The sequence below is a fragment of the Apteryx rowi genome, unplaced genomic scaffold (genome assembly GCF_003343035.1).
Source record: "Apteryx rowi isolate R43461 unplaced genomic scaffold, aptRow1 scaffold_162, whole genome shotgun sequence".
In the NCBI taxonomy this organism is placed as follows: domain Eukaryota; kingdom Metazoa; phylum Chordata; class Aves; order Apterygiformes; family Apterygidae; genus Apteryx; species Apteryx rowi.
The window spans coordinates 863,962-883,090 of NW_020447886.1; the positions used below are offsets into that span (position 1 = coordinate 863,962).

Sequence of the window (19,129 nt, forward strand, 5' to 3'; positions counted from 1 at the left end):
TAAAGACAGAAACATGGATAAGTAAGAGTGTGATTATGCTGTCAGTGGAGAGGGAGGAAGCTACCTAACCAGTGAAGGTGTATGACAGACTAAACTTACTTCATGGTACATCTCTGTTTTGGGCATCTTAACATACTAATTCTTTGAAACATATCTGGACCATTTCAGAACACAAGGAATATTTTCTCAAAGTCAATGGGAAGAGCTCAGTTTCTGCAGCAAGTCAGAAAACTAGGACGCTGCAGTCTATGGGGTACTGGAGGAAAAAGACCACAGTGACAACAGAGACAGCCCAAGTATTGCCTTCACATACATTTCAAATCTGGCTCTTAAAGTTTCATATAGTTTCTCCAAGCTGGATGTGCCTGTACAAGCATGAGAAGGCATACTTCTGTGAAAGACGGGCTTGACAAATATAAATGAGCTTTAAAGCAGTCAGGAAATAGAAGCAATTTTGAGAGGGAACACAAAGAAAAAAATATCACTGAAAAGGAAAGCAGCAGCAACTACTAGACTAAAGGTCCAAGCATGCTGCATATTCCCATATGTGAGTGGCTTTAATAAAGTATGCTTTTTTTATCATGAGCCCCTATGTTGGACCATTTATGCCCAAACAAACTGCCTCCAGTGATGGAATGACAGGCTCTGCGGATGAGGGAGCGCACTGGATACTGTTTACATTTACAACGTTTTTGACACAGTATCCCACAGCATCCTTGTAGCCAAACTAGGGAGACGTGGGTGGAATACAAAGTGGATGAAACACTGGCCAGACCATCAGGCTCAAAGAGGAATGGTGAGTAGTTCAAAGTCTTCCTAACGGCTACTTATGTGGGGTGTTCCTCAGGAAGAGTCAATACTGAGGCTGATACTGTTTAATTTCTTGAGTAATACCCTGGATACAGGACAGAACACACTGTCAGCAATTTAGGGGCTAACACACATGGTACATGAGGAGAGTCTGAGGGACCTGCAAAAAAGGCCACTAAGGGGGAATCTATTTTAGTCTTCCACTAACTAAAAGGAAGCTCTCAGTAGACAAACTCTTGTCAGAGGTACACAGCAGAACAAGAGGCAACAAGTCACAATGTCCAGAAAGGGAAATTACAATTAGACATAAGAAAAAATATATTTCGCTATGCCCAGAGAAGCTGCGGAATCTCCATTCTTGGAGATTTTCAGAAGTTGTCCAGACAGTATCTGAACAACCTGATCTAATTTCAAGTTAGTCTTGCTCTGAGCAAGAAGTCTGACTAGACGACCTCCAGAGTACTCTTCCAGCTTCTTTTATTCTGTGATTATAATCTTCTATTTTGCAATTTTAAACACGCTATACTTTGCATTAATAAAGTTCATTCAACACGCTGCTTCCTAACTGACTATTAAAGATCTCTTCCAATTGTAAAAACTGCAATAACAGCAGGAGCTTCAGATCTGGAGCTATAATGTTAGAGAAGCAGTGAAGCTGGCTATTCGTTCCCTCTGTGCTATCAGTAAATTACCTCCTAAGAACTGAGTCTTTGGAAAAGAGGCATAAGGTAGGTTTTTTCCCTGTTTTACCAGTGTTAAACTGAGGAAGCTTCACTGAAACCAATTAAAAAGTACAAGATTATGGCAGCACAAAATGTGGTCCCTTAGCTCTTGTTTTTGTTGGGCCCGTAAGACCATTTGCCCCAATGACAACTGCTTTCACCAACTGGTTTGTGAAAACATTTGCTGCTTTCCATGTATTAGAAGTAGTTTTTGCTGGCATAGGTTTACATTAAAAGGCAATTTCTGTTCTAGGCCTGTGGTATCTCACTGATTTCCATTATGCTTGAAAAGCCTTAGCATATTTTTATATTCAAAGGGGAGGGTTAAGAGGCTCTGGAGGCAAATTTCTAGCCTGCACAAACTCCAAATTTTAGAGAATTTCCTGCACACTCTGCATTTGGAGTGTGCTCTTCTCAACTCCATTTGAAAGGACAGCCACCTAACATTCTCCTGGGTCTTCTCTGAAGGTCTGTACATCACATCTGGCACTAGGGTGTAATGAGAAGGTGAACTATGAGTCTTCTCCTTCTTGACAGCACTGATTCATGGCAATTCTTCAATTAAAAAATTACTTCCTTTTGCCTACTTCAGTCAGTCTGAACGAACTTCAGTCCTATCATAGAATTTCCTTAACAGTCCCAGAAGACTGTATCTATCTATTGAAGACAGTTCAGTTTAGTTTTTATTAGGAGCTGAATTGCAGGGGCACCTCTGTGCACATTATGGTGTTGCATCTTTCCGTTCACAATACTGAAAACAGAATATTCTCAACAGTTTGTAGATGTCCAGGTTTACCACTGTCAATTTATCTGTGTAAACTTCACAAGCAAGTTACTCAAATCCTCAGCAAAAGGACACAAGAAAGTAATTCCACTCATTACCATGCCATTAAATAAATGGCAAGTAATAAATTACTGGTTTTAACAGCAAAATAGACATCAGACAATACCATTTCAAAGTCTAATAGCATAATACCCATTCTTTGGGATACACCTAGAAAAAAAAAAAGAGACATTTTACTCAGCAATTTACAGTAGTAAGGAGATGACAAGGGTCAAAGTACACTTTGGACTAACTGCATTGTAAGGAGGTATTTTAAAGAGTTAAGACACCATCGCACAGAGAACACAATGGGAAAGGGAATGTGCCATTTGTGTACAGTATATGAAGAGGCTTTAATCACACATAAGGAAGGATGAGAAAAGAAATGAACTAAAATGAACCAGGAGCCATTTTTTATAAAATGAAAACAGGAAACTTTGGATTTGGAACAAGAAGAGCTAATATAAAAGGATTTAATGGATCTGAATCTGGCTAGAACAGTGACATTACAAATTTGACATACAAAACTCACAGATCAAAAGTATGAGAAGCTGAAGAGAAGGTTCAGAGATGAAATAATCAGAGCTTGGGCAAGGACACTGACAGAAGGACAGCGAGGCAGCATGGGGGTCCGCAATTCCAACTCTTCAAGAAGACAACAGAGAGCAAAACCACAGGTCTCGAGAATTTTATATATACAAACATTTCTGACACTTGTTGCTTATAATCCTTGTAGAAATGGAGATAACTCTTGGACTAAAATATTTAGCTCTTCTCTTATTCGTTTTTAAACAGGTAACCTTAAAACAATAACTGAATTATTTTCCAGGGACTGTAATTACATGCCATCATCAGGAGAGGAAAACATATACATACAAATGAAAGAAATACTGACATTTCAATTTTTTCCACCTATATCCAAAAAGCTTATCCATACAATTTGCAATAAAGGATATTAAAATAACCCAGGCAATTATTAAAATAATCAGCAGGCGAAAAGGAATACCATAAACTGTGCTTTTAGCAAAGCTTCGTAACAAAAGAGAGACTGAATAGCTGGTTTACAAGAACAGAGTTGAGAATAAAACTTTAGATCCACTAACAGAAACAAAATTACAAGCATATCGAGACCAGTCTCCTGGAAATTCATGCATGAGAGGCATTAGCATGTTTCAATTCACTTATTTCAATCTAAAAGCTTCATATTATCATGATAAATGGATGGCAGTATTTTTTACCTTTATGTCAGAGAGTTATAAAGATTAATACCCACATTTTTCATGGTATAAATTAACTATACAAAAACTGGTAGGCTGAGACCGATTCTCTGTTCTTAGGAGGTGCATCACAGCAGATCTGTGAACAACGATATCATCATTTATAATGTTTCATATTCACAATGACATTTTTTATACAATTAGCTCTTGCTTTCCTCTACAAAGAGGAGTCCTTCATTTAAACAGGCTATTTGGAATCAGACCTCTTCTTCACTTATGAAGACCTGATTCATCTCTTTTGTACTGTTAAGTTTTCCTTCAAACTGAGTGTTATACACAAACCAATATATTTTAAAGAAACAACTGAAACAAAAAAAAACCCTCCAACTTCGCAAGGATAGGTAAAATGGAAAAGGAGAGACCAACATGCTCAGGAAAATAAGAACAGAATTATTAGCTCATACAATTAACGTTATTCTATTATATGCTTTTTTAAACGCTGACTAGTTAATTTAACATTTTACTTTCAAATGCTCATGATTTACACTCCCCTTTTTGATCAGCCAAAGAATTATCCTTTCCCTGGTGCYACAACAGCGAAGGACTTGCATCACAATGCAAGAGAGAGAATTTTCCTGCATGCTTATGTTTTATTTCAGCAACCCCATAACTGGCTTACAAAGAGTCACAAGGAGATGTTTTCACAGAGAGCTAAATTCCTCCCAATCCTCTCAGCTATAAGCTTCCTTATTTGGCTTATATTAAGAGAAAAACRTAACATCCTGTATTCAAGAAGTGGAGGACCAATCCAATTGCTACTGAGCGCTCAGGAAAATTCTTCCAGTGACTTTAACAGGAGTTAGATTGTATCTTAACATCTTACAAATGTCCACATGACAAACACAGCTACAAGGCATGAATTAACCCACCAAATTAGCAGCAATCCACAACAGTTCACATTAGTAACATATTAGAAAATGACTTGCAATCCAAGGACAAGGTTACACTGTGTGAAAAGGGAATACAAAATGTAAACCTCATAATAGTATTCCCAAGTCTTATCAGGTTTGGAAAGTACATTTCATATTTGATAGAAAAATCTGACCTATCAATAATCAGAGATGCAATCTAAAATAAATTAAGTAAGCAATTCTATCGGGCGATTTAAAATCCTGAATTACCAAAATTACTAGAAAAGGCTTATTTATAMTATTTACAGTCTCCTAGATTTTTGGAGCATCATATTAACACTAGATATCAAACACCAAGAACAAAGAAATTAATCATGAAACAGCTCCCGAATGATCAGTACCATGCTTCTATTAGAGAAGTTCTATTTGAATATGCAGAATTTTCCAGGATGTCAAGAAAATGTGAAAGACAGATGTGGTTTGAGATTTTTTTTCCTCACTAGAAATCCACAAGCCTCACTTTGAGCTGACCTCAAACAATACAAAAAAAGTATGATCTAAATAAAGGAAGGTTGCTGTTCATTCAGTATGATTTTCAGTTGCCTACTTTTTTTATGAAATAGGAATACTAATAAATGGGAATCCTCTGCTCAGAGAGTATAAGTGTTGCTGCAGAACATAAACAGCAGTTCTGCAACTATCACATAACAAAAGTAGTTAAAACTGTCTGAACAGTTTTCTATCTGCACAAGGCATAAGATAGGTCATATTTTCCTCTTAGTTATATTGGCTACAATACAGAGTAATATTATTCTTACTGTAATTTTATAGTTACTGCTCAAGTCTTACTTTACGACATGTCTTCTGAAGTATATCAGGATTGTTCAGTACCTGGTATGTGGTTATTTTTATAGTCTAATTATTATGAATGAAAGTGCCCAGAGAGTAAATGGGAGTTTTTCTGTTGGCTGTGGGCACATTAAACTCTTTTTCTTTCATTTCTATTTTTACAGAAGGTGAGAGTACTGCATAAAAATATTGATTCAAAATAAACTACTCGGGGGGGAGGGGGGGGGGGACACACACACAAAAAAAAAACACAAAAAAACTTTACCTTTAAATGGCCCTAAGAGGCTTGGCCAGTGGCCTGGACTTCAGGTGATGTGTGATCTCACTTAAATCACTTAGCTCAGCTCTAAGCCAAACTAAACCTCCCATGATATACACCTGCTATTTACCTGTATGTTGGATCTCCCATTAAAGAGAAAATGCCACATCCAAGAAGATGCAGTCAGGCCACAGAACTCAGTCATTCAAAACAAATGTGCAAACCCAACACACTGACACAGCATGACATCAATTTGAAATAAAATATTTTATTTATAAATCAAATTTTTCGAATGTGCTCTCATCATTTTCTGTAGAAAAACTAATCTTAACACTCAACCTATATTACTTTCCTAATTACCAAGTAAATTTCCAGAGAGCTGGATACTATCCTCTATTACACATTTAACTTTTCTATTTAGACAGAGCAGCATATGAACATTTCACTCTCTCAGAACATGGTAACAGTGCTAACACACTGAAGAACAGACTGAGAGTGGCTTGCACCTTTCCTTATTGTAAGTGTCTTAATAATTAAGTCTATATACATGAGCTAATAAGAATCTTCCCAAAACAAATAGGTGATGCTTTCATAAGGAAGCCTCTACTTAGCCTCCGGTGCAAGAACAAGCAAGACACTTGAAGTTAAACATTAATCAAATTAACATSTGCCAAGGAATCTTTCCAAAGCCTACAAAAGATGCTCTATACATGGTTTAGAACAAGCACATGAATGTTTATCTTTTCAGACCTCATGATATGTAGGCCTACGTATCACTGCTATGTAAGTTAAGAGTTTCTGCTTTTACTCACCATAAGAAAACATCAATCATTCAACTATGCTGAACCAAGTAAAATAAAATGCACTGAAAATACAAGAGTTTACTTTGGAAAGACTATTTGCCCAGTGGCATACCATTTTTCCTAAATTATTAAAGGAGTTTCTAACTTTTATTCTTCAAGCTAAGGGAATTATGAGAAATATTTGAAATATGCAATTCAAATAAATCACAAGTCTGTAGTTAAAAATATATGTTTAGTTCAATTAATTCAAAAGATTAACTTTAAAACTTAGATTTCAGAGCAGGGTAAAGAGATTTAAGTATTTAATCCAGTAGCAACTTAGAAAACTGATTTGTTTTTTTCCCCCTTTATTAACAGCTCTAGTATTATTTGCAGGAATTTCAGTATCAGTCCTGCAGGGAACATTTGCAACCTCCTGGACCCTATAAGGAATAGCAGGGTTCAGAATCTGGTTCCCTAAAAGGCTGACCTGCATAGGAAAAATCTGTTATGCTTTCCTGTGCTAAGATACATTTGGGAGAGCAGCTCAAACTACTCTATTTCACAGTAAATTGTGCTAGGTTCAAACCTTATCCAGTTGTTAGGTACACCAACTAAACAAGTAAAGGAGAACTTTCATGCTCTGAGGCAAAACTAAATCTATATCCAGCAGCAGGCAAGTAACTTTTGAGCAAATGTTCTCCAACATATTCCCAAGGAAAAAGAAAATCTAATCGTATTTCAAATATACTACCTACAATACATGCAGTAAAATAATTTCTCCCACAAAATGACCGTTGCTTTTTTCCAGTTAAGAAAAAGCTTGTTGTGTATGGACTTGAGAGAGAGATGGCTATACAAACATCCGACTTCATGCCTAAATTTATGTCCATATATCTGAAAGATTTAATTAACAGCTGGATACCTAATGTATATGACCTAAAGGAGTGTACTTTTTTTTCATAAGGAGATAGGGCAGAAATTCACTACTTCGTGAAACACTCAACCAAGAAATGGGTTACATTATATGAAAATTAGTAGGGGGAATAGCAAGTGGTCACAGAAAGAACAAGAGTATTTCCAATTTAAGTAGCTAGCTAAACCCAGCAGTGATTACAACTCTACACAGTGCCAGAGCTCAGGGGAAGAATTAAGTTGTGGGCCCCTCACAGCATGYTCAAATTTATCCCTCTTCAACAAAGTTCTAAAGCACATACTTAAATCTTAAGCCTTAGTCTAAATGCCAGAAGAAGCAATGAGATTTAAAACCTTAACATCAAGCAAATACTTACATGCTGTGCTGAAGAGTAGTTGAATCTAGATCATGATGATGGTGAAAATGTGACAAATACGACTGCTGCATCAATCAGTTTTGCAACCTATCAGTTTTCCCTTAGTATCTGCAGTCTTACTGGAGAACCACTCCTTATTATAATTTAGCTATTTATTAATTGGAATCCTGTGTATAAGGTTCATTTGTTTTAAATTATATTTGGAAATAATACAAAAGACTTCTATTTTACATGAGATACATTGGCAATATTGTCAAATTCACATAAATTAAAGGAATATTCTAGCAAAATACAGTTTAACAGGAATTTCCACACACTGAAATCTCAGTTCAATTAATATTTTGTCCACTTTCTGAATTTAAACTTTTTACAGCCATTTCTATCAGCCACTGCCAATATAAAGAGTGCCATGGTGACTATAAAATCAGATGACAATTAAAGCCATGTATTGGCGAAGTTGTGCTATGAAAGAACACTGCAAATGGCTGTCTCCCAGCTACACCAATATTCACCATTTCTTAACTTTCCTGATAAATAAAAGTAGCACCAGAGAAATACCTCATCACTAGTCTTTTACACAGAAAGGGCCAGAGCACCCATCTGCTTACAGTTTTTGCACTCTAATATCCATGTCCCAATCACAAGAAAAAATGCCATTCACTTATGGGGACTCCAGTCCAACAGTTTCCAGTTACCATAATGAAAATGTTATTTTTGAAAATAAACAAGTAGAGTAGTGAGCATCCAAGCTAACTCCCTTTTGACAGTCCACCGTCAGGTTTAATGAACCAAGAGGAATTTGGGGAAAATGGACTTAAGTCTGACTTCACTAACAACGTTTTCAAACTACTGACATCTGCAGAACTGTTGTTCTATACTGCTACATAAGCCAAATAACCCTAATAAGTGGGATTAAGCTCACTGGTATTGCCTACAGAAGGATGGGCAAGCAAAAGGCATACTAACCATAAAGAAACATAAAAGTTACACAAGATTTAATTACTGGTCAACATTGCATTGACTTAAGAGAAGCTGAAAATGCAGCATTTTGGTTTTAAAGTGTAAGTAGTAAATAGCTATTTTGTATCTTCTGTTTAAATCTTGAAGACTCACTGCTTCAGTAAAAACAGCTGATATTAAAAGTCTCTTCAGTGAAAAAATTTAAAAATACCTTTTACTTGACAAATATTTCTAACTCCAAGAATTCTGAAACACTACACTGCATCTGTTCAGTTTAGGAGGTGTTTTTAAATACATATTTGCTTGAGAAAGTAGCCCATGTGATTTTATCATATTTCTGTGTTTATCACAAATTACTGTGGATCCAAGTTTTACTTACATTCAATAATCTATATACAAGTCCAGAATCACTCTGGATGCTCAAATACTTGGCGCCTGCACAGCTCAAGGAAATGCTGAAGTGCCTAACAAAACTCATATCACCCTTTTTTCTCCCTCAAACCCAAAAATGAATCTGAGAGGTTGGATAAACATACCCAAAGGAAAAGAGAGATTCTGCTTCAGGCACCTACAACAGCTTGTTCAAACCACTTCTACGCACATCTGAAGTTGTGCTGAACAGAAGCAGCTACTTGTGCTGGGACATGGTATTCTTTTAAACAGATGTAACAGCTTCACAAAGCCTTATGCTAACTCATCTTTCATTGGTTTACTATTGAAAATGTAACTCTTGAAGTTTTCAAAGTATCGAGAAGAATAAGAGGATTCTGAAAATTATCATACCTGAAACAGCAAGAAAATCATCAATGCTTGTTATATCATCCACAGCTTCAGTAAGAACATGGATGTGATTCTCCCATGTACTCCTATACATCTCCATGTTGTTTTTTACAACTTGACTTTTTGGTCTGGCAGCAAGAGCTAAAGCAGCATTAATAACCTGTACCCAAAAAACAAACAAACAAAAAAACAACACCTAAATATTTATGCTCTCTGAAAGAATGCAGAATTTTACTTTTTACTATAAATCATAAAGCAGCATTTCTATTTTCTAGGCAGAAAAAGTTGTTCAGTGTTTTTTATTTTCACAGTAAGAGTGCCAATCAGATGTTGCTTAGGTTAATCTCCCTGTTGGCTTCACAAATTAAAAAGAGGTATGACTCTAATTGAATAGGCAACAAAAATCCCAATGTTTTTATTTTCAATTGGGGGATTCATGCTATTCCAGTTTCAAGATATTAACACAAGGAAGTCTTTCATAAGGTATACTTACAGGTACTGCATATGGTCACTTCAGTTTTGAGTTTAAACTCCTTAACAATAGACACAACAGCACCTATTATGGAGTATCTCTACTGAGGGATGTCATCAGCCTTTGTCATGTAAAAGCATCAGGTTTTACATGCCTATATAGAAGTAACAGACTGGTATTTCTTTATCTGTCAGGCCTAAAAATAGTAACTCTGTTCAAATGAAGAGGGTAGGTTTCATCCCTTCTAGCAGAGATCAATTTATGATGGAAATATTAGGTCATAAAATGATTATTTTTTATAGATACCACTTCCAACAACTAATTAGCTTAAGGTTTTTTCCTAATATGGCTATTTGCTGATGTTATATCAAAAAACATATAAATCAAACAAGTATGCTTCCAAGGTACGCTGTGAACATTACCTTACTCCAAATCCCCCCTGCAATATTATTTATCAAGTAGAGAATGGTTTTAAGAAGTCAAATCACCAAATAAATCACAAGTTAGGAAGACTAAAACAGTCTTTCACACTAATATCTAGTGCTGACAGAATACATTCATAAAACATTTTTAGTATCATTCCACTGTAACCGAGTCACTGCATCAAAGACCGAGAGCTAGGAAATCCCTCATCCTAAGTCTAATCGATGTTTCTTTACATTGACTAGTATCAATTCTCCTGACCTTGCTCTCAATCATAAATAAAACTTGTAATCAGTTTTATCTGGTTGGTATTTTTACATATCACGCAAACTTATAGAGCAGCTGAAATAAAATTTAATAATAACAAACATTAATACTCAAATTCTCTCTCTTAATGAAGGAATGCACATATGCAGGGTTTTTACAAAAACACTTCTGTGACAGAGTCTTTTTACTAGTGACTTCAATAAGAAAGAACAGACCATACACTTATTAAATTTACCTCTTAAAAAAATATATAAGGACCTCAAAATCCACCATCACCAGCTACTGTTTCAGCAGTTTGCCTGGGGAACATTCTAAAAAAATACAGCTCACCAACAGCACTGTACAGGTAAATAAAGTCTGAAGACACATAAAAAAGTGATTTCATTCAATTTCCTTAAAACAAAACACTGACTTACAAAATAATAGATGTTTATTATCAGACAAGCCTGGGACAAAAGACTGCTCAAGCCAGGTCCAGTAAGGACTTAACTGACTACCCTTTTTCCTTTTCTGACTGTAAGTTGGTTTGTACTAAACACACCATCTCCCTTCTAGTCTTCCTACATGATTTCAATACAGCCCCTCTGCTAAGAGTCGTAACAATTCTATTTTATCCACACTCCAGATCTGCAAAATCTACAGCAACAGCATTTATCAGTTTTATGATCTGCCAGCAGATTTGTCTTGATGGTATGATCACGCCCCCTAAAAGAAAGCACACCATTCACCTTTGTTCTGTGAAAACCACATAACCTGAGTCCCCTCTCTCATTTATTGGCTTTTATGCAATTGTCCAGAAACATACACGGTTAAAGCAGGGGATGTGCTTCACTCAGTGGGGAAGGTGTCTTCCGAGATGCAAGTAACTTGCCCTCCTCATAAACTGGGAGAGAGAAACATGCTGAATTCTAGGTGGATTAGGAGAGAAGCCCTCCCAAAATGAATGCTGAGGGCAGTTCAGAGCACAGCTAAAATTGTGTATCATTTTATTTCTGACATTTGAAAAGTAACGACAGCACAGCCAGGTCAACACAGATGAAAAGGCTGATCATTTATACCTCAACAGAATGCAAGTACTAAAAAGTCACTAGAGACCTTGAACATCTATTCAAAGGTGCATCTCTTCTAAACATAAGCACACTATTATAACCATCCCTTTGCCGTCTTTGCCACATGTACTATTCTACTTCTTTGGAAATGTAGGGTCTTCTTCTGCAGGCATTTATTAATAATTTGATACCCAACTGCTTCTGGCTTCTCAAATGAGTCAACAGACTGCTCAAGATGCTTAAGGCTTAAATTTCCATTTACATAAATTGCTTCTACTGAAGGCTCTGCAGCACAGACGTTTTTTGTGAAGAGTTAAAGCAGGGAATTTAAGAGGTTATTAGGGTTAATTTTTATAAAGGTAAGTGTTCAGCATTTTCCTCTATTATATTACCACCTTTGGCATCAAACACGTGCTTTAAATAAACACTTCAAAGTAGGCAATACAGGTGCAGAATAACGCACTATGCTAAAGTCAGCCTCAGCTGATTATTTTCACCAGTAAATTAAATAACTTCCTATGTTCCTATATTTTTATTAAAATTAAAATAGTATTCTTCCTCATGAGTGGGAGACAGCTTTCTCTTGGTAACAATTGTTATCTATTTTCCAAAGTTCAGGATCCCACTAAAAATATACCTGGAGAGATAAATGAAAAAAATATTAAAATTCAAAAGCTGCAACTGCATAAGTTTTTGTACTGTCCTTCAGATCACATTTTCAATTATGTTGTTAGGACGTTTCTCAGCAGCTGTGCTGCAGGAGTCCATTGCTTAAGATTTCTATTCGATTGAAGATGCTCCAACAATGGAAAAAAAAAGGAAGGTTTTATTTATTAAAAACACCTTATTTCTAATCTGTAAGGAACTGCAGACTATGGTTATCACAAGTGACTTAGTAAAATTCTAATTAAAAAAACCCACACATACACAAAGAAACAGRCAAACTAAATGAGGAAAGTGCCTGCACTGATATCCTCTCCCTTTTATCCTCTTTATTATTAGATACAGCTTTCACTTCCTTAGACGCGATTCTCCCTGAATAGAATTCTGTACTCACAGAATAGAGGCACAAGGCCTTCTTGATAATGTCTAATTCCCCTCAACTTCCAGACATGGAAAATCAGCATGGAAAAGAGGGAGAAAGCATGGTGACTAAAATTTTGCACTCAGACGAGGTTTTTAGACAGTCCTGCATTTGGTGCTTCAGCAGTACCACTCCTGTGACAGCGCCGATCACATTCTGCAGTTCCTCCTAGAACCCTGGGGAACAAGGGCAACCCAAGTCAGTACCCAAACCTCTTTGGTTGAGAGACAATGCTGCCTGTGATCTTCTCTCTATACGAAGGATAGAATATAGAGAGAGAAAATTCAGTAAAATAGTAATGCATATACCTGTTTTTTTAAACAGTATTAACAGTTTGACCATTTTAGGAATTAAATTTTCCACCGTTTCCTTCTTATTTGCTTGAGACAAGACTCATGGTGTTTGTTGTTTCAAAGGCACAGGTCATAACGATGAGGATTTATGGTTATGTAATTCATCCTATTTTGCCATATACATTATTTTTCATCAACTAGAACACAATATACCGTACAAAGAAGTTAAAAGAACAATTTCAGTAAAAATACAGAACAACACTTTATAAAACAATCAGCATTCTTAATACGGGGTGCTTATAACTATCCCAAAATTATACCCAGAAAGATAAGAATGAAAGGACAATGTCAGTGTACCCAAATAAATGGGAGAGAATTGAAAAACTGAGTAGAGGGAGGAGCAGAAGAGGGAAATAAAACAAACATCCCTAATAAAATATATCCCAAGCATAGCTTCTGCTTCTGCCATCTGGGAAGGGGAAAAATATTCCACAGAGCACCAGAATGTACTGTGAAATTGCATATGAGTGCTGGAAAAAAAACATAGAAGAGTTAGCAAGGTACCTTAACAGATTAATAAATGTTCATAAATTAACAATGAGAATGCTACCTTTGGCGCTTTGGTCAGCCTATTACTAGCAATCCTTATGTCATATTTGTTATAAGACAGACTACGATAGCAAGGACCAGCGTATACACTGCTGGTACCTATAAACTGCCACACAAAAGTGAGGGGAGAAATGGTAATTTTCGAATCCATATAAGGTAACTGCAAAGTGGGAGAAAAAAACTGCAATCTCTGCCACCAGAAAGAGGACAGGAAATAACGGACAACTGTAGCAAGGGAGGGGTTGTTTTATACAAGGTGTAACTGAAAGGACAGTTACTATGTGCAGAAACGGACAGGCTGGGGAGACCGTGGACCCTCCCCTCAGTGGAGGTTAACAGCAAGGTAGTCAAACATCTATCTGGAATATATTAAATCCCTAAACCACTGGAGAGTTGATCACATTTTGGTGGAAGAAAGAGAGAAGGAAATGTGGACTGCATGATCTCTCAATGTTCCTTCCTGCCTTACCCCCTACTTTTCTTCATCTTAATAAAGTATTTCCTGTAGTAAAAAAACATTTTTAGTTACTTATAGACTTCAAACTCACCATTTCAGTCATGTCCAAGAACAAGGACAGAAAAAAACATGCTCGAACATTGGAAAAAAATAGAATAGAATACAAAAGAAAGAAACAGTATTCTGACAACTCTTTCTGGAAAAAAGCTTTGGTACTCACAGACCTCAAAGTGAAGAACTGATGTTTGACACTGAAATGTCTTTTTTGCTATCTCCAGGGAACCTGTCAAAATAGGTCTAAGTTATTAGCCTCTAAAAACTTCAACTTCCACATACTAAGTACAGACAGATTTTAGCAACTGAATTCAAATTCCCTAAAGACCCTGCTAAACGAGACTTGGCTTTCAAAAGCAGCTCTCAGTGTTAGGGATTGGGCAGAAAAGAACTAACTTTTTCTGGGTAAGTAAACTGGGACTGAGGACCAGTGGGAAGCAACAGCACATGATAAAAATGGCTGCAAGAGAAGAACCAGTGAGACAGTAAGATAAGAAAGAGAGAGGTCACACTGAGGTTGGACAATGCCAGAAAAGGACCAAGATCAATACCCAAAGCAAATTTGGAGCAATGATAGGGAAGGCCACTGCAACATTCAGATAAGACAGAAGACTAGTAAGATGAGGAGTGGAGTTGGTCTTGTGGGACAAGGGACAGGCTACAAGAAGACAGGGGCCTGGGAAGCTGGAGAAACAGAGATGTCCAAAAACAATAGGTGAAAAGAGTGGGACCCCTTCTGCACTCGGGGAAGCACAGACCACCTCCCAGGAGTAAATCAGGGCTATTCAGTAGAAGAAACCTTTTGTCTGTAGGACTATAGTCTTTCTTAGGAAAATTAAAACAAACAAAACACTTGAGTCAGAAAGCATGAAAAGAAAGAACATTGCTCTGCACAAGGGTGCTCAACACTGCCATGAGCAACTGGCCTGTATCTCTGCTTTTGCTCTGGCATCCAATGCAAAGATAAACCAATTGCTGAAACCATATCGTGCCCAATTGCRTTGTGCATTCATCAGATGTTTCTTTGTTTTTGAGTACCTTTCCTGGTTTGTCTTACACTCGTGAAAAGCACTGACAGTTATAACCAAGCTGAGCCAGAGCTTAGGTCAGGCCTGCAATCTTTAGAATTACTGACTATGTAACCTCAATAGTCTTAAAAATAAATAAAAAGGGATTCAGATATTGCACGCTGAACACTCAAAGTTAGTGAATACTTAAGGTTTTATTCCCTGTGCCACTTCTATAAATATAAAACCCTCTGCAAAAGGGGTTTATCTCAAACAAATTCTTAAGGTGGAAATGGCCTACACTTTCCTTCAAAGTGAACAAAACTAAAGACACCAAACATTTCCAATTTGTGCCAAAGGGAAGCTAACAGGAAAATTAATCCTTCTGCTTTTACAGCTGTATTTTATTAAATACAAGAATGGTAAACTGTAACAAGGTAAATCCTCTGTAACTTCTCCAATATAAAAAACGCAGGTCTTCTAGGTGGGACAATTTAATAAAAGGACCTGAAACCGAATATCATCTTATCATTGCATCTTTGCAGACTGGCTTTCTAGTCCAGAAACTCTTAGCAGCTTCTCAGGAGTATAAATTGCCACACTGTCTTCTTGGTCCCCAAGAAATTTATGTTCTTTTCATTACCTTGAAAACTTGGCTTGATACCTTGCAGGCAGGCCAGCCCTTTGCTCCCCCTTTAGATTTTCCCACTCCGCGCCTATACCACAGGCTACCTGCTTACTGTGTCTCACCTAGCTGCCTTTCCAGCCTGCAAGCTCTCAGGGAGAGTATAATCGCAATTTGGCCTAGAATGCATCAGCCATAATAATAAAGAGACAGTTCTCCTATCTCATGCACAGCCTCTTTAACAAAAAGATACAACACAATATACATACAGTAGGCGAACAAATTTAACGCATCCCCCACCTATCACATGCAATCAACTTCATAGGAGAGTCATGAAAATTATACCTAAAAAGCACTCAGACTGTAGAGATTTTGCTAAAGAAACATTAACAGGCAAAGTAATATTTCTTGTTAAAAAAAAAAAAGGCTTTCAATTATATGCTGTAAATAAAACATGGTGCCACACACCGAAAAAATGAAGAGACTATAAAACATTGAATAAACATTGAATAAATGTTCTGTGCATTGTGTACACTAAAGGAGGAAACGGATTTAATAAACAGTGAAATAAATAGTGAATGTGCAATTRAAGAATTTAATAATATAATTTATTAACAATACATTATATATTAAAATATTAAATATATTAATAATAGAATTTAATATTATAAGAAAAAAAGACTAGTTAAGATACTGCATACAAGCTAAACTCTAGCACTTCATTATTGAACACACTGGATTTGAAAATTGTTTTTAACTGAGTTTTGTGTGTTTCTTTTTTTTAAACAGCCATTACATGAAAGAACACACTGGATGCTGTGTAGAAACCATGAAAACCAAGTCTTAGTCCTCTGTTACCTTCTGCCTATAAATACATTACCTTCTGCCTATAACTACATAACTACCCAAATAATTTATCTTGAAGTTAAAAGAACAAAGTGTATTGCAAGAAAAAAAAATGACAGACCCTTACCATAATAAATTTAGGTTATTCATAAGCTATTTTCATTCTTGACACACAAAACAGTCTTTAAAGTCCCAGACTGCAAAGAACTGGAAGCAACCCACAAAGAATTTAGGGTTTCAGTTTCCCAAGAGAACAAGTTTTTGATACGTACACAAACAAAATTAGAGGATAGACTATATGGGTCAATGAGCCCAGAGCAAACTTTTGTTTCTTCTCACTGAAGAACACGGTTCAAAGTCAATGATGCCTAACCTGGAGCTGACTCAAGCCTTTTGAAGATTCTGTTTAGGCTTCTGGAATTAGGTTATTATTACCACATCACCGGAGATGCGTCCAGTTACTTACTGGATATTTTAGTTCACTGAAGAAAAGAGAGTAGAGCTCCTAGCTAYTGTTTAACATCTTTTGGTTTTGGTGTCCAACTAAAGCCCTGAATCTTCAACTTTCATAATATAAGTGTTATTATTTTTCCTCATTAAAATAGCTTTAGTTTTGCTTTCTACAGCAGTTAAAAGCTCACGCCTAATCTCAAAACTAAGTTAACTCAGCACCTTACTTTAATAGCAGCAATATTTTAAATATAATACTAATTTTGAACACACTTTCATATCCTTTTTCAACTATATATAGTTATGAAGATTTAAGAYTTTGTTACTCCTTCGACAAAGATGAGCAAATGTTTTTAACAAATGGATCTCACTTAAAACAATGCAATAAGGTAAACAGGCCTATGCAGGAAAGCCAAGTCTAGCTTGTAGAGCTTTAAATCTGCATTCAGATCATCTGCACTATATCTGAATACTGGCACACGGGTCTATCAATGGATTTGCACAGTGTTCAAACTATAAATTCATGAAATATATCAACTGTAAACAGAGAATAATATTTATACAATATACACAGCTATTGGTTCTCAACACTTAGCAATAAATTGTGACTGCAATCCCCTGCTGTTACAGTCATTTTGACAGAAATGTGTATGACTGATCTGCATAACCAGGAAAAATTAGATGCTTTAGTGTATTAGCTAATATGGTTAAAAAATGAGTATGTAAATAAAAATACAGCATAAATGCTCTATTTAAGGAGACAGTTATCTGGTGTTTTCCCTATTTCTCATAAACTGGCATCCCATTCTGTTAGTCTACGCTAAAGATAAAGCGGGTTGAAAGATTAGACTTTGTTGTCAAAAATGTTGTCTTTTTGATTATGACTGGTCAGAGGCAAATCTAGCAAGCACAACAACTGTTAACAGGATATCCCATTCTGTCCCTTACCTGCTTATATCCATGTATCTAGGCCCTGCTCTCTAGAAAAATTCTGTAAAAGAAGCAGTCACTTTCCACATCTATCTAAAATATGCTATCTTCTCTTGCAGAAATGATTAGCTCTTCATTCCCCTCAAAACAGAAAGCATTAGAGGCAAAAAAAATGTGAATCAGTGAGAAAGTTACTGATTTCTGGTGATGACGACTAGAAGGCTGCAGCAGCTAGAACAGATGGCATTAAGAGTACTGATTTTCATCATTTACCTGCTTCTACTTGTGGAAACATGGAACAAGTTATGGTATCCAGCAGGAAGGTATTGCTAAAGATTCAAAAAATAATCACATTAAGCTATGTAATTATAATATGGCTAAAATATGAAAGCTAAAAATTAAATAAACATATTAGATTGAAAATAATTAAATCAAAACAGAGCTAAAACAGAACAGTTTCTTGACTTGATAAAAAATATCTGTTATAGTACAGGAGAGGAGCAGAAGTCTAAATACTACCAAAAAGAACTAACTCCCCATACAAAAAAGGCTGGCATCAAACAGGTATTATTTATGTACTGGGGACTATTTTGTGCTGATGTAAGAGTTAAGATGATTAAGTTGTGCAATTTGCAAGTATTAGTTGCCCTGCTCCATGCACCTAACAAACTGGTCTACAACATGAGCTAGTGATAAAGCGTTGGGAGCACAGGCTACACAACTATACCAGGGCCTGCTGGCCAAAGGGCCCAGGAGGTGGGTTACAAAAATGGAGAAAAGCACAGGCAAGTACCAGCAGCCAATTCTCTGCACTTGTTAAACCAAAATAGCATCTCTAAGTCACACATTTGTATGCTCCACAGTTGCGTATGGGAAATAATCTCTGTTTTCTCTGTTTGGACATCAAATACAAAAGATACCAGAACTTTCAGCATACAGTGTAACATATGAATACCCATCTCCTTCCAGCTATACAGCATCTCTTTCATCACCCTCTTAAAGGTAACAAAATTTGCACGAGTTAAAACTTTGTTGCATTTATTCTCCATCATGCTTGAGTCAATTTCATGGGATCCTTTTTCTGAGCCTGGGACTCAACACTTTACTGCAACGGTTTTTCAGTCACATTAGTCCTCTTTCCATTCACCCCACTAACTG

The 19,129-nt window shown here is 36.4% G+C and overlaps 1 protein-coding gene across 1 annotated transcript in view; it reads right to left on the minus strand.

The window, feature by feature from the left end:
• The window catches only part of CTNNA3 (catenin alpha 3), a 584,821-nt gene that overhangs the window by 161,736 nt on the left and 403,956 nt on the right, over positions 1-19,129 (minus strand). Inside the window, exon 11 of the mRNA XM_026059969.1 lies at positions 9,409-9,565. Within this exon, the coding sequence (XP_025915754.1) occupies positions 9,409-9,565 (157 nt within the window). The remainder of the gene's footprint in view (positions 1-9,408; positions 9,566-19,129) is intronic.